Below are 17,302 nucleotides of genomic sequence, written 5' to 3'. Positions count from 1 at the left end.
ATTAAAGGGAGATATACGCGGGTTGTTTATTGTTGGAACAAATCAGTGATTGGAGATTTGTTTCTATTCTTAAGTTGTTAATCACTCATATCATATCTTGGAAGATTCTGTGCTGATATGAGTTGGATCAGAGTTGTTCTTCAGCCCAAGAAACCCTAGTGCCGCCTCTGCTGAAGTATAAATAGAACAAAGACCTAAAACGTGAGTCACCAGAGCTAAGATTGAAGATCAAGTGTTTTAGGATTGTAAGTTGTGTTTTGTTCCTGTTATTTGTGAACTGTTCTTGCTCCCTGATTCTATAAAGCAAGTTTCAGTTCTGTGTTGTGTTTGAGTGTCAAATAAACTCTGTGTTATTGTTGTTCACCAATCACTGTGGCAGTGATTGAGAGAAAGTGAGAGGGGCTCTCATACTTAGGTTGAGATTCTAAGTAGAAATACACTGGGTAGATTAGGAAGTGAACTATGAACTGAGTTGTTCATGAGTGTCTGTAATTCCTGAATCTTGAGATAGTGGATTTCCTTTCTTTGGGTGCATGCAAACCCTCCAGACGTAGGTGAAGTTTCACCGAACTGGGTTACCAATCTTCTGTGTTCTACTTTATTATTTTTCTGGTTTTGTTACTGTTAGTCAGTTGTCGAACCGGTTGTCCCAGCATCGCGTTCGACATCTGTCCTGTGCGAGAACCGTATTTTCAATATTTAAAGTACAGTAGATATATAAAAAATTAATTAACACTCAATAAAATTTTAATCAATAACAATGTGTTACACACTAGCAAAGTTTTTCACCTTTTAATAAACTTTAGAGGTATGATTCATTTATACCCTCACTTTATTTCCACCTTCATTTTTCATAGATTTCTCTTTTATCATCCGATTGTATTACTTATCACATCTCTTACTTTTTTTCTCTTTTCTTTTTATTTCTCTTTTCTCTCCACTTTACTTCTACCTTAATTATAAACTTGATACCTAGTGGGGGCAAATATACATTGGTATGATGATATCTAGTGGTGGCAAATAAACTGTGAAAAATATAATTAACATTTTATCAATATTATACTATTAACAAATAAACTTAATTTTAAACTAAGTGAGGGCAAATGCCTTCATACTCTCCTACATAAATCCGTCCCTGCCATACACCTCTTGATGAATAATTATCTTTTTATTGGATCTCTTTTGCATTATGTTTAGGATTTTGATTTATATGATTTTAGGTTAGTTTGATAACTGATACCGTTTCAAAAATCACACAAAATCTCAAAAAACTACAAAAATCAGTTTTCTTACAAAATAAAAAATATCAATACCTCTTTTAAAAAGAAAGTCCTTTCTTAATCAATTTAAATCATGTTAGAACTACGTAGTCTTGATGTCTCCTCACAGAGAATAGGTAGGCTGAGATTTAATTCCCGATAGACACTCCAAAATGAAAACCTTTTTTTTTCCTCTCTTATCTAATTATCAAGTCATAAAATGCAAAAAATAATATACCATACATAAATGATTGCTGACCCAAGAACTCTGCGCATACCAGCTTTCTTTTATTTCTTAGGGTTCCAATTCCCCTTAATAAATTGGCGGCGACTCTTCTGACTTCAAAACTTTTATACATTGTCCCGTTGTGACCCCGGTAGCGACCGATAGCGACTCTGCTGGGGACTTTGAGAGTCAACCTTACATGATTGATTGTACAAAACTTCATAACTCTATCTTTATTCGTATTACCCCGTTTCTTTTTCTTTGATTATTTGGTGTATATATTTTTTTACTAATTTTGTATATATGTTTTGATTGTTGTGAACCCTAGGGTAGAAGACTACTTATGCTAGATATTATATATGTTGTATATATTTGTTGCTTCTTACTGGTGGGGTAGTTTGTCAAATTGAATACTTTCGTTTACTTCACACACATGTTGGGCTCTACATCCAAGTCATGAAAAACCATAGGATTATAAGGGTCTCGATGTTGTTTTGTGGGGTTTTTAAAAGGGGCTTCCCTAATAGTCATTGATTCTCCACTCAGATTGTTACTAACATTATGATACTACTATCTTGTAGCCATTTTTTCATGGTTCCTGTGGTGGGTCATGATGTTAGATCTTTATCTTCCAAGATAAGGGCAATCTGGGGACCTTTAACGGCGAGTTCTAGATCCATCCCTGAACAGTAAACTAATTGTTGAACCGTAGTTGATCCCTTATTTTAGGATATTTTCATCTCTAGAACAATGCAACTGTTAATTGTATAGAACAACAAATCTTTTGTTTGGGGCTCATATATCATTCTTCTTAGGAATTTATCATTATTTCAGCTTGTCAATAAATTCATTTGTTTCCGAATATAAACACATTATATTATGAATATTTAATATAATTTTATGCTTAATTACCATATTTACATTTCAAATCTTTCACTTTTTTAAATTAGCTTAAATAAGTTTTTGGTCATGCAAAATACATCAATTTTGTTTTTCGTCCCTAGAAAATATTTTTTTTAACATTCTCCCAAAATTATACTTTTTTTTTAGTCCTTTTCTTTGCATTTAATTTCCATCCAAACTAAACAGAATAAACACAATTAATGCAAGAATATAAATGAATAAACACAATAATCATTTAACATAATAACCAACTCATGCCGCCTGTAATTCCGTTTATTTAGGATGGACAATGTGACTACAAGAACTAAAAACAAAACATGTAATTTTAAATAAGCACTGAGTTGTTGTGTTTCGTTGAGAGTGTTTCTCTGCAACCATTTGTACTTTGAGATTCAATCACTGAGGCAGTGATTGTAAGAGAAAGTGAGAGGGGTCTCATACTTAGGGGGAGTTCTAAGTAATAATCTATTGATAGGAATAAGTAGGAAGGCTGTGAACAGTGGCTGTTCAACTAAGACCTTGATGTACTTGATTCTCTATAATAGTGGATTATCTTTCTCGGGTTGAAGCCCTCCAGACGTAGGTGACATTGCACCGAACTGGGTTAACAACTCTTGTGTTATTTCTTTTTAAGTTGTTGTTACTTGTGTTTAGTTTTAACGCTGTGTTTTATTCTGTGAATGTTCTACACAATGTCCTGAACATTGTGTAACACATTTGTCTGAGGTGAACTAGAATTTCAAAAACTAAAAAATATCAAATGGCTAAGATTGAACGGCCAAGATTTGATCTCCAACTAATTACATTGAGATTTACCGAATAGTCGATGAAGAAATTATAATTTGTGTTCAATGATTTGTTGAATTACAATTTTATAGATAGATAGATAGATTATAGATATAAATAGATTATAGATAGATAGATAGATTATAGATATAAATAGATTATAGATAGATAGATAGTTATTCCATTAAATAGTATTCCATTTAGGAGTATTAAACCAAGTGAGAATTGGGCCACTTGTGGGCTAGTCACAAGAGTCCATTTACACATAAAATATATATTGTAAGCAATACTATAATAAGAATTCATCATAAAACTTGAGCTTGCTCAAATCTTTGCTTCTTCTTTATTTTTGCTCCTTTTTACACCTTTGTTAGGGTTCCTATCAATATCTCTGGGCTTTAAGTCCCTACTTGAGCTTCAACAGCAAACCATTCAAACGATACGATTGGGTGATTTCGAGAAGTTTGTGCTTTGTGTTCTATTGCATTGTCATTCTTCTCATATCGAAGTTCTTCAATACTATCGCTTTGGGGCATTTAACATCAGCCCAGTAGTACTTAAACTATGATTGAAATAACTTATTTGAGCTTATTTTATAGTATAAGCACTTATGCAAAAGTAAAAAAATAAAAACAAGAATATCATTTAAAAAATTTAACATCAGCCTAGTACTACATAGACTATGTTAAAAGAGCTCAATTGAGCTTACCTAAGCACTTGTGCAAGTCTTTGAAAGAGCTTACGCAAACAACTTATGATCTGCCTATAAGATGTTTTCAAAAGTGGCTCTGATTAGATTATGGATAAGCACTTATATCTACATATAACATGTTCTGAGTTTATTGCAATAAGATTCTCAAATTATCTTATGAATAACGTTTATGCAATAGCCTTGATTAAGTTGTCTATCCAAACGCATTTGAAAATGTGGTTGTTGTATATCTGGCATGCCTCTGAAAGAAACAATTTAGCAGCCACTAATGATTATTCAGAAACATTAACATGATTAATAGAATGTTTTAATCAACTTATTTTTCCTCAGAATTACATTAAGAAGCTACTCACATAAAACGCTCCTCAAAACTGGTTTTGACTTTAAAATAAACTCTAAAAGGATTTCTGAACATACACTAAGAGGGGACAACCAAAATATTGGAAATTGTACTGAAAATCAGAAAAATGTGATCATGTGATGTACTTCAGCCTAAGGATCAATCATCTTGAGGCAGTTCTCCACAGTTAACAATTCTGCAAGGCTTCCGAGGGATATCTAACCTGCTTGTCTCTTGGGATTCGAGTGTCCTCACAACATCCATTCCATCAATGACATGTCCAAACACAACATGACGATTGTCCAGCCATGGAGTCTACATCATAAAATCATGAAATTTAAATGGCATATAAAAGTTGCAATGCTGAAGATTTGCATATTTAAGTTCAAATGATTGAGCAGTAAGTATGATAAGGGAAATGATTGGTGGACATCCGCATAATACATGATATGATGTGATAAGAAGGAGAGACACAGAAAAATGAGGTTTATGAGGGGTGTCTAACTTCTCAGGCGTCTAAGTATCATTACTGATATGATAAATAACATTGACAAGTAGAACAACAAAAATTATACATCTAAAACAGACTTAACAGATGTAACCTTCAATATGGAGACTTTCCAATTATGTAGACTAACAGTCAGTAGCATTTGATTTTAGGTTTAGTTAGAACTTTCATTGAAATTTATATAATGTAGAAATAAGGACAGTACACTCTCACCTTAACTGTGCAAATAAAAAACTGGCTACCATTGGTATTAGGACCAGCATTTGCCATGCTCAAAACTCCAGGACCAACATGCTTCACTGCAAAGATGGTATTGAAACTATAATTTTCAGAATATTAACAAATCTATATTGAAACAGTGGTCAAATCTAAACTTTAAATATCAACTAACAAACATTATTAGAAAATTCAGAACTAGAATACAGCCAGCAACAGAGACATACAAGCAAAACTCTCATCTTCAAAACTTGAACCATAGATACTAGTTCCGCCAGTTCCCTGTGGCCAACAAAAACACATTTTCAGTGAGAAGAAACATTATCGCAGTATATCACGCATATACATGTCAAAGTGATAGTAAATACTCAAATTAGCATATGTATGCAAGCACAACAAACAAATATAAAAGAACTCACATCTCCTTCAGTAAAGTCCCCTCCTTGAATCATGAACTCTTGGATGATACGATGGAAGGAGCTTCCTTTGTAACCATATCCTTTCTCTCCTGCACAAAGATTATTCAACTTGATTAATAAAATGATTTGTCACAGAACCAATTTCAGAGTAGTGATCCCACTACAACAAGCAAAATGCTGCAGAAAAACTTGATTGCTTGCCTGTGCATAAAACACGGAAATTTTCAACTGTTCTAGGAGCAACCTCTCCAAATAGGCCCAAAACAATCCTGCCCACAGGTTCACCCCCAACTTCTATATCAAAGAAACATTTGGTTGTCACTTCAGCTTGCAGCTCCTGAACCTAACAGTAATGAAACCACGTAAGATAATCAACTAATATATTAATCACAGCGGAATAGAGTCAATAGACTATTGAGCATTGCCAAGCATTTTCCTGGTTAAAGCAAGGAATCTGATCCTAACCATTTAATTTAAGTTGTAACAATCAACAATCTAAATACTACACGACTCTAGAATCAACAAGTAGTCTAGGTTTCAGAAGTCATTTAGAATCTGTTTGATTTGATAAAATATTTTCTGTTTACATTTACAAAATGACACTTAGTTTCAATGTTTTCCCCGTTATAAAAATTGTTTGGGAAATGGTCAAAACATTTTTGCTTTCACTCATGTCCTATTGCTCAAGTAGACAGAAAGTAAACCCAAAAGTCCAACCCTTCAACTTCTCCATTATCTCACACTAACTTGCAATGATTCTAACAGCAAATTCTCAAACCAGAAACTTAAAATGAAGAACTTACAATCTCCGCAGCATTGAGGCATTTCATTCTCCGATATCTAATTGATCTTCCTTCAGGTTGCTGAGTGGTAGAAAACCTCAAAGCATAATGTGACCTTGAAGCTAATGCTTTACAGTAACCAATCTGTGATCTAGTTCCGCTACAAACCATATGTGGCCTTCGAACCTTGAACATGTCTTGCCCAAAATTACCCTGAAGAAAAAAGGGTAGCAAATTTTTCCCATTAATACTATTCACACACAGTTGGCCCATTGCAACCCCCAAACCCCATATACACAAAGGAATATACTTCATTACAGATTATGATAGCTTGATTGAAAAATAATCCCATTCAAATATTAATGAAATCAATCTGGGTAGTTTGTTACAATAAGCTAGCAAAGCCAACTTGATTTTAAACAGTGCACCTAATAAACAAGGTTCCACTAACATACAGCAAAAAAATAAAATTAAGAATAACCTGAATATGAGGAAGACGAGGAAGTGGGGTCTGACATTGAAGCAGTTGAGTTGAGAATGAAGACGCCATGGCCAGAGACTCTTCTGGGTCTCTCTCACTCTCACTGTCTCAAGCGGTCAAGGCTTGGTAATGGTAGGTAGGTTGAACGTGAAGAAGACGAACAAGTCACGAAGCGGTATATAAATATAAAGGGATGAAATTAATAAGAAAAATAGTCATCACCGAACTCAACTCACATCGATTTCTCAGTCACGGCCTATTAATATAATTAAAGAATTTGCAATGTTAATGATACAAAATTACAAAAAAAAAAAAAAATAACAAAGTTATAAAATTATATTTTTAAAAAACTTATGACCCTTAATATTATTAAAATTCAAAGATTGAGATTATATCATATAATCTCTCACGTGACCCTCATTTCATCTTTCCCAAGTTTGCGAGAACACATTGACATGGATATAGCAGCCGAACAAGGTCGTTTGTGAGAAACATGTGTGCTGGAACAGGCCTGTGAAACAGTGAAAGTACAAACATGGATCTTGTGAGTTCTCTAATTAATTTAAAATTCTTAGTTGACAAAGGGAACCTAGAATAACAAATTTTGTTATTGTGTTTGAAATTCAAACTTATGAGACATGCCTAAAATATTAGACCGACAAAGGAAATGGGACATTTGGCTTGGAAAGATTGTAGTAGAGCATGGGAGTGAAGAAATTAATCATGTATATGTTATGATTGGTGCTAACCCTTTTTGCCGTAACAAAAATTATATATATCAGGTGAATGTTACATTGCCCAATCCAACAAAGATGGAATAATTGTCTTGAAGTATTGGATAAATGAAGATAGGCTTAATTGCATTTTTTGTCCCCACGAATAATAAATGTGCATTTTTTGTTCTAAACGTTTGAAAATAGCAGAATCAGTCCCACACGTTTGTCTCCGTTAGCGTTTTTGGTCCCCTCCGTTAAAATTCTAACATAAGTTACTTATTGCACCCCATTTTACTATTTTCACCCCTCACTGGGACTATAAAAGCACATTTATCATTCGTGGGGGACAAAAAATGCAATTAAGCCTAAAAAATAAAAAAAACCAAGAAACTCACCAACCACTTCTTCTTCTCCATCAAGTTCTTAAATGATTAGAGAAATATTTCCTTTTAATGATCCACAATGGCTTCCACTTCTTGTTGGCATCACTGTATTAAATTAAAATTATTGTACATGTTTACAGTATTTGCATGGGAATCACCATGAAAAGGGGCTAGCTCCTAGCAAAAATATTTCATTTTCCACATCTTTTATCCATTCACACACATGGTTGCAAGTCTTTATTGCCAGGCCTGCAAGTACTCATCATGCACAAACATGTGAGATACGCAGTGTTAATTTTCAAACTTATACTTATTTTTTCTTACAGATTCTCATTGGAAGTTAATGATGAACCTACACCTGGGTATGGACAGATAACATAGCATAAGGAGAGATGAGAATTGGGAGAAAAAGAATAAGAAGAAGTGGTTGATGGGTTTCTTGTTTTTTTATTTTTTAAACTTAATTGCACTTTTGGTTTCCCACGAATGATAAATGTGTATTTCTGGTCCTAGTGAGGGTGAGAATAGTAAAATGGGGGTGCAATAAGTAACTTCTGTTAGAATTTTAACGGAGGGACCAAAAACGCTAACGGAGACAAACGTGTGGGACTGATTCTGCTATTTTCAAACGTTTAGGACAAAAATGCACATTTGTTATTTGTGGGGGACCAAAAGTGTAATTAAGCATGAAGATATGATGGTTGACATTTTTACAAACCACTCAAATTCCTTCCCTTTCAAAGTTTGAGAAAGTTATTGGGTTTTTGCACCTTGGACACTCTGGAGAAGCAGCACTTTTTCAGTTGAAGGGAGGAAATGTTAGATATTTGTCTCAATTGCTTTATTTTGCCTGGACAATATTGGCCTATGATTTAAGAATCAGTTTTATGGTCCAGTAAATATGGGCTTTCTTAAACTTCAGGAGCAAGTTAGCTTGTTTAACTCTCATCTTTACCTTTATGTATCTGGTAAAGTTAGATTTTAATATTACTTTATTTTACTTGGACAATATTGCCCTAAGTCTTTTTTTATCAAAATATTGTCCTAGGCTTTAGGAATTAGTTTTGTATAGTTCAGTAGAAATAGCCTTGCCTCAACTTTAGGAGTAATTTAGCTCCTTTAACTCTCATCTTTATGTTGACTTCTGATGTATCAGATAAGGTTAGATTTGTTCTTTTCTGATATATTATAAAACTTATTTAAAAGTGAAGAGTTGAATAAAGTGACAACAAAGCTTTCCATTTGAATATCATATTGTTAAAGTAATAGCTTACTTTGCTAACACCTTGTGCCTCAGACTCATACTCCGTGTTAACGATGAAAAGTACATCACAACAAAAAGAAGACAAAAAGGTCATTTGATTTTTGGATTCAACAGAAAACTGCTATTGGACAGAGTCATTGTAAACAGAAGAAGGAGCAACTTGTTTGACAGGTTCCTCTATTGCATTCTCATCCTCTTTCACTGCCAACACTACCAGAACCAATAGTAAAGGATAGCTTATTGTAGTGAGCACCCAATTTACAACCAATTGGGACATAGGGGACACATTGTGGTTATCAATTTGCCGTGCAACTGCTGCCCCAGCACTTTGTATCCCTTTGTAGAATCCAGTGTACCTGTAAACAATAGGTAAATTGATTATCAAATTTCAAGTAATAAAACAACATAATGCTATCTGATAATCTTTCTAAAATTGATCATAAAGCCAAAATCAATTATGAGAAGAAGCCTCTCTAAGCAGCTTTGTGTGCCAGAATTCGTTAAAGCTCATTCAAACATGCTAATAGCTGATCAATCATAATTTTTCATTGAGTAAAAGCTAAGACAGTCACGAATAGAATAATTAATCAAACAATTGAGTGTATGTTTTGAAATCCTTTCTGAAACCAAAATCAATTTTGGGAAGCATGTTTGGTTTCAACTGAATACCACAGGAGATGAGAAGCCTCTTTCACGTTAGCCCTTGGAATTCAAGGTTGAGAAACGTGGTTTGCAGATCCAAACATGTTATGAATAGAACAGATTCTGCTTTGCATTAGTTAATTACCTGCTAAGAACCTCAGAATCATTAGCCAGAGCTCCAATAACCCAGTACACCATGCTCTGGAACATGGCATCCAGCAAACCAAAAGAAAAGTACAAGACAAAGGGTCCAGCAAAGCCAGAACCTGAGTCCTTAAAATCCAAGATCTCCCCTTTTTGGTGCTTAATCTGATTAGCAAGTGCAGCACCCCATATAGCAGATCCCAGAATAGCAACCACACCAATTCCCACAATCCCCCTCTTACTCCTGCTCTTGAAACTGAAATCCATTATGTAACCAATCCCAACAGACCCCAGCATCTGTGCTCCCCAATAGAACACATTGTTCAAACCCCTTGTCCTCAAATTGAACTGTGTCTTATTGACATGATTGAATTGATAAGTGTAGAAGAAATTGCTAGCCCAAGCAGCAGGAAGCATGAGAAGCATCTTGTTATTGTAGAACAATTTGAGAATCTCCACACACTCTGTTGCAACATTGGAGTACAACATGTTGGTGCATCTAGTCCCATCATCACGAACAACCTTACTCGCCGGCAAGATAGTCAGTGACAAAACAGCCCCAAGTGACATAAACACCATGAAACCAATGTATGTTCCATCATTCACAGTAGCAGCTGAATCACCACGGTGGTAATTCAAAATGAAAGGAATCAAACCACCAATCACACCACCCATGTTGAAAATACTCCAGAAAATAGAAATATAAGTGCCTTTTCTGTTCACCGGAGGGTAAGAGGTCATGATAGCACCCTGGGCCGCCCATAACAGCCCTGCTCCGATCCCGAGAAGCGCGCCGGAGACTATTGCAAACGTTTGGTGCTGCTGGTGGTTGTAGTAGAGGAAGGAACCGGCGTAGAGGACGTAGGTGGAGCAACCGGCGAAGAGGGTGAGGTGAGGGCCTAGGATGTTGTAGATGCCACCGCCGAGGATGCCGAAGACGGCGAAGGTGGTGTAGAGAGCAGTGAGGGAGTTGTTGGAGGCTGTGGGATTGACTTGGCCACCGCCACCCATGCCGGAGAGGGCGTTGAACATTCCGGGGCAGCAAAAACAGACCAACCCAATAAGGAAGATCTGAACAAAAGGCGAATTGTATCGGAAAAGGGAACAGGTTTTTGTGGTTTCAGGCATTTTTGTAAACTGATGAAGATTGAAAGGTTGATGATTGATGATGATGAAGGTAGTGATTGAAGGAATTTAAGGACAATTGATTGGAAGAATAAGACAGTTTTGTCGTATCATGGTATTAATTATGATAATGTTGGAATGGATTAGCAAAAACTAAGTATGGAATTTGCATTGTATGGCATTATTGGTGTAAATGATGATGGAATATATAAATTTACACTTACCATAAAAGTATTGAAATTGTTGTCCTGTTTGCAACTCTGAATCAAAATTTGTTTCATATGCTTTTGCTGTCATGTCCTCAGGCAAAAAATATTTGATTTGCATCTTCCCTTTATCTTATGACCGACTGATTGTTTCAGTCTAGAATTTTTAGCACAATAATGCGTATTAGAATTGTTGTTTTTTTCTATAGCTCAACGCCCTCTTAAAGGATTGGTGAGATGTTCTATTAAATACATCTCATTTGAGCAGGCCCATATCTTTTTGAACTGTTGAGTGAAGAAAGCCCGCTACCAAGAAACTAACAGAACAAATATTGTCATGGAATTCGGAAAAAATGCAAGTGGATATTCTGATACACCCATTATGGAATTTTAATTAAAGAGGTAAGTAATTCAATAAGTTAATTTCTCTCAGAATTTTTTTAAAAAATTATTATTACTAGGCATTTAGAACCTGCCGAGAAACTTTTCAAATCTATGTCTCCCTTCGTTAAGTGTTAAATTATTGTTTTGATTAGTCATGGTACCACGTTCAACCAAGTAATGAATAAACTTGACTTCTATTTCCTTCTCAGTGTTATTTGAGATCAACAAGAAGAAGCATATATTTCTCGCATGTTATATTATCATCTGGGATACTGTGATTGTGTGGGATTGTCGTGGTTAATCATGGATCCCATAGATATAGATGAACCCATGTCCTCTTCTCATTTTAGTCACAATCTTACTCTTTAAAATTTTACATGTGTGTGAACATAAGGTTGGATAGGCAGACACGTAAATAACAAGGAAGTAGGAGATTAGACATTCAAAATATCATAAGCAGCGTGGAGGATTCCCTTTTAAAACCACTAGGCACTTGCTTCCCTCATGAGAACCAGAGGCCTTTCTTTACCCCTTTTCAATTCCTATTTAACGGGTCCAAAATAAATAAGTTTCATATTATCAATAATTTTAGAAAAAAGTAAATTTCTGATCATGAAACATATTAGAAAATATGTAAAATTTCCAAATTATGTTTTTTCATATATTAAAATAATTAAATTATTTAAATGCATGTTTTTTTTTGTTACAACGGAAAATTAAAATGCATAAGTTTGTGGTTGTGTTGTTTACTACTTTACCATGAAATATCAGAAATTTATCATTAAATTAATTTAAAACGTTAATTATGCCATTAATATTATTTTTCCTTTGACCAATTTATCCTTTTCTTCATCAGTTTACCCAAACTAACTTAACATATACAACCATCGTGACAGTGTCACAAATCATACAAAACAAATTCGTGATTTCTTGTAAATTTTATGCTTAGTCTTCATCTCTTCCGTTATTGTGATTTTGTTATTTGGACATGGCAAGGTAAATTCAGAATCAGAGTAGAGGAGGAATAGATTATATAGAAGGAAACTTGCTCCATAAGTCATCAGCCCAGTAACAACCCCTGTCTTCCCTCTCCTTCAAGCCAGCCATAGAGCCAACCGCATCCTCAACCACCATGTGCAGAGCAGCTAGTGCCTATCACAAAACCACCGCACAATCCAATCTCCCCGTCGCGACACCATTGTTCCTACCACCACGAGAACAACTGTGGTTCGCCCTCGAATCCACCTCCTCCGCATTGCACGATCGGTGTCTCTCTCTTCTTCTTTCCTTCATTTTTCTCCCCCAAACTCTAGCACCGGTGATTGTCTATCATAAGGATTTCAAAATCCAAAGCTTAGATCGACATATTCCTTAATCGTAATCGGAGTAGGGCGGGAGATGGGGGTTTTCGAACAGGAAGGATTTTGGCGGTGGGTGCTCACACATAGGAGAAAGAGATTAGGGTATGTTTGGATTGATGGTAGGGAGTCGAATGGAATGGGATGGGATGAGATACTTTTATGTTCCATTGTTTGGATATGTTAATGAAGGGTGAGATGAGATGGAAAGGAGTGAGATAGATACCGTCAAATTCCATTGAATACCTACATTTCTGTTCCCCTCCAATTTAGGAGGTATGGGATGGAAGCAGAATTCCACCCTTTTAAAAACTTACTAATTTACCACTCTACCCCTTTTGCTGTTTCGTTGTTCCTGCAATTGCTTCGTTTTTCAACTGGTGTGTTCTTTTATTTAATTTTGGCGTTTCAACTGCTGCTTTCTAACTAGTGAGTTTTTTTTTTCCAATTGCTTTGTTCTTTTATTCAATTCAATATTTTAATTGGCGTGGCCAAGCAATTTCTTTTATCCTTTGTATATAAATTATTTGATTTGCCTCTCTTTCTCCTTTCTTTCTCATGCCGTACACTCGTACTCATCCTTTTGAATTGTCATTTTTGTTTTACATTATGAATTTAATTCCTTTTTTACATTGTTTTATTGTAAGTTCGCATGAAAAAAAATTAAACTACAGGTTGAGAGTAAATAAATATGATGAAATTTAATTTTACAAATAACTTTGCTACCCTTGCTCTGTACCAAAAGATAACCATACAGATAAAAAACTTACTACAAGTTATTTATTTATAAATTCATTCCGCTCCGTCCGTTACTCGAACAATAGAGTTGTAATTTTGTTCCGTTCCACCATAAATTACCCAAACAATTGAATGGGATATGTATTCCATTCCGCTCCGCTCCATTCCGTTCCATTATATTCTATTTCATTCCGCTTCATTCCGTTCCATCAATCCAAACATAACCTTAAGGAAGAGAGGAGGTGAGTGAGAGCGTAGGGGGAACAGAGGAGGGCATTTTTGTAACATTGCTTTTTATTTTTTTTCTCATTAGGTCAAAACCACCTGCTGTAGTAGGTACTAAAGAGCCAAAAATCTTTTCAAAAAAAAAAAGAGCCAAAAATAATTATCTTGACATAATTTAATTTTCATTGTTTAAAAAAAATGGTGGCTTCTAACATGGATGAGTATCATGAGTCATTCATGTGTGAATGAGTGTTTTGACCTGTCACATAGGGTAAAATTATTACCTGTTAGATTAAAAAAAAAAATATAATTGAGAGATCTATAACTTGATATAAGAGGTGGAGTAACCCGTAGAATTAAAATAATGATATAATTGTAAGAGGGTATGAATGTAATTTGCTAAACTTGAAGCTGCTTGAATTCCTAAACCAGCAGAAGAGACTTGAATCATGGTATTGATCGGAACAAGCGCTGCTGCGTGAATCATAAAAATCATTATTTTTAATTGGCATAGAAATATCGTGGATTGATTTCCAGTGTTCGTTGCATTTTTTTTTTTGGTACTGATACACTATATCATGTGGTCGAAAGCATATATTTCTTGACGTTCTCATTACAGGTACTGGTTTTTTGAAAACATAGTTTTATTTGCTTTCATTCACTTTTTTTTTTATTGTTCCAATTATATTGAAGGAGACCTAACTTAGCCCAAAAGCTAGTTCAAGAGTTAAGGTTTGCACAACCATATATTGGAGGAGACCTAACTTAACCCAAAAGCTAGCTCAAGAGTTAAGGTTTGCACAACCATATATAAGCAATTGCTTGACTACATCTCTAGCCAATGTGAGACTCTAACACACCCCCTCACGCCCAGTGTAGAACATCTGGAGCGTGGAATGAAACGGGTGACCCAAATATGGGGAGTAAACAAATGGATCTAGGATAGGGCCCAGGCCCATGGTCAATCAACCATTGGCTCTGATACCATGAAGGAGACCTAACTTAACCCAAAAGCTAGCTCAAGAGTTAAGGTTTGCACAACCATATATAAGCAATTGCTTGACTACATCTCTAACCAATGTGAGACTCTAACATATATGATTGCAATCCTAGTTTGATGCGTGGTATAAATGAATGACACTCCAATTATATAGGTTGGATCAAAAGACATGGACGAGACAATGGATTTGACGTCGGAGGAACATATATTAATTGAGATATCAGCTATTTCTTTTAATTTGGATCTTGAGGTAGTTCAATTGTCTAATTAACTGAAATTGGAAATAAATTTGGTGTTTGTTAGCAGGGATTTGAGGAGTTGCCTTGCTTTGTAGAAGAAGAATGTCAAAGCAAAGAAGGGGGTTTTGATGGGCGTGGATTGCAAGACTTATCTTTCATTTGTAGAAGAAGAATGTGAAAGCAATGAAGAGGGTTTTGATTTGTGCGGGCATGGATTGGGGAATTTGTTATTCTTTGTAGAAGAAGAATGTCAAACCAAAGAAGGAGGTGCAGAACGTCATGATGAAGAATTGATGTTCTTTGAAGAAGATGAATTTGAAAGCAAAAAAGGGGGTGTATATGCAGCAGTATTGACTAATTTAACCTTTTAAGCAATAACATGGTTCACTAAGTCACCGGTAATTAAAAAAAATAATAGCAGAATATATCTCTCTTTCACGGTGAATTAACACTAAATATTTAGTCTTTCACAATAAACAACCTAACCACACTTTCATTTTAGTCGCCACAAAAAAAAATACATTCTCAAGTTTAATAATTTATTTTAATAATTAGCATTGAATTAGTTTTAACGATTTAATAATTAATTTATTTGTTTATATGAAAAATAGTTATGCAAGTTTGAAATATTTTATATTAAATAATAAGTTTTTAATATCATTAAATAAGATATAATAATAAAATTATTTGTGTGCTTTTTATCAATAAAAAAGTAATTTTAAATTTTAAAATTATAATAAATTATAACTTTAATAACTCTTTAAAAAAACTTAAATACCGTAAAACATTATTTGCTAAATTTAAATTTATTTAGTATTCTTTTGTAATTAGTTTCCTCTGTGATAAAAAAAATATTTTTTCAAATAATACATAAATACCTTATTATGAAATTTTTAATTTTTTGTCTAAATTATTTATTAATAATTCATATTTTATTTTGATTCTTGATGTTGATTTTTTTATATAGGCAAATTTCGTTTTTTATCATGAAGGATAGTGAGTAAGTAATATGAAAAAAGAAAAAATCACGAGTTTATTTTTTTTAAGGAGGTGAATGAGGTCTCCATTTCTACTGTTTAGAATTTAGGGTTAATGATCAAATTAATCATTGAGTTTGTAAGTGAATTTGATTTTAGTTCATTTGAGAAAAAATGGCGTTTAGTGGCGTCAAAAACCGCCGGTAATTGCAAAGATGACCGCCACTAAACGTTATTTTTCCTCAGAATGACTAAAATCAAATTCTCTTACAAACTCAAGAACTAATTTGATCATCAACACTAAATTCTAATAATTACACCATGGAATAGGGTAGGGGTGTAAGTGGGTACGATCCAATTCGCGGATCCGATCAAACTGATCCGAGCCGAACACAATATGGTGGGTTGGATCAGATCAGTGGTTCGGTTTGGATTTTTTTTATTGCATTTGATCACCATCAGTTGGTATCGGATTCGGGGATTGAAAAACCAACGAATCTGATTGCTTAATAATTTTTTATTCTGAATCCGACCATTCGAACCGAACTGATCCGATTGATCAGGTTGGTTTGGTTCGGGTCCAAAATAAAAAATTATGAAATCCGAAAACCAATTCAAACTAAATATGTTTGATTGGTTCGGATATTTAAACACCCTAAATTCGAATCAATCCGTCCGATTACACCCGGGTGGAGATCCTCCCAAGTGGCGAAAAACTTAAGGAAATAATGTGAGTAGATCTCAACCCTCCATTATCTTTTAAATTAAATCAAAGGCTGAATGAAACTAAAAGAACATTAAATAGTGTTTTTTGTGTGTGATGCACCCAATCATTTTTTGGTAGTAAGAGATGACAAGAAGTGAAATTGAGATAAGGATATGTTAGAAAATATTTATTAGTTCCAGAAAAAAATAAAAGTATCAATAAAAGAAAAGAAAAGAGTGAATTTTGAAAAGCCTTAACACTATGGTTTGAGGATTTTTTTGTAGTACGGGAGATGGTGATCCGCATTCTTGCCTTAAGTCCTTTATACTGAGTCATTTTGATGGCGGATGATGTTCTTTGTTGGGCATCGGATCTTGCTCTATTTTATGGTGGGAGGATGTTAGCATGTTCATACTTGCCGATTTATATACAACGTTATCCGGCACGATTGCTTTCATTATTTGAAACACATGTGACAGGAATAATGGTGGTTTTTTCTACCGTTATTATTTAATGGTTTACATTTATCATACTACATGAAAATGAATTTGGCTGTGTTAATC

General features: G+C 34.5%; 2 protein-coding genes across 2 annotated transcripts; both read right to left on the bottom strand.

The window, feature by feature from the left end:
- Positions 1 to 4,128: 4,128 nt before the first annotated feature.
- On the bottom strand, positions 4,129 to 6,845 carry LOC130730977 (peptidyl-prolyl cis-trans isomerase, chloroplastic-like). Its single transcript, XM_057583139.1, has 7 exons — positions 6,633 to 6,845; positions 6,173 to 6,364; positions 5,571 to 5,712; positions 5,370 to 5,458; positions 5,178 to 5,232; positions 4,948 to 5,033; positions 4,129 to 4,541 (listed from the first exon to the last, which is right to left on the bottom strand). Exons 1-7 carry the CDS (start codon positions 6,699 to 6,701, stop codon positions 4,386 to 4,388), a joined length of 789 nt encoding a protein of 262 aa, XP_057439122.1. The 5' UTR covers positions 6,702 to 6,845; the 3' UTR covers positions 4,129 to 4,385.
- Positions 6,846 to 8,966: 2,121 nt separating this feature from the next.
- LOC130730976 (UNC93-like protein 1) lies at positions 8,967 to 11,010 on the bottom strand. Its single transcript, XM_057583137.1, has 2 exons — positions 9,783 to 11,010; positions 8,967 to 9,351 (listed from the first exon to the last, which is right to left on the bottom strand). The coding sequence occupies exons 1-2, from the start codon at positions 10,907 to 10,909 to the stop codon at positions 9,117 to 9,119; spliced, it is 1,362 nt and encodes a 453-aa protein (XP_057439120.1). The 5' UTR covers positions 10,910 to 11,010; the 3' UTR covers positions 8,967 to 9,116.
- Positions 11,011 to 17,302: the final 6,292 nt, after the last annotated feature.

The sequence above is a fragment of the Lotus japonicus genome, chromosome 1, assembly GCF_012489685.1.
Source record: "Lotus japonicus ecotype B-129 chromosome 1, LjGifu_v1.2".
NCBI lineage: Eukaryota > Viridiplantae > Streptophyta > Magnoliopsida > Fabales > Fabaceae > Lotus > Lotus japonicus.
Note: the sequence above shows the minus strand (reverse complement) of the source record. Positions and strands in the feature narration are given on the sequence as shown.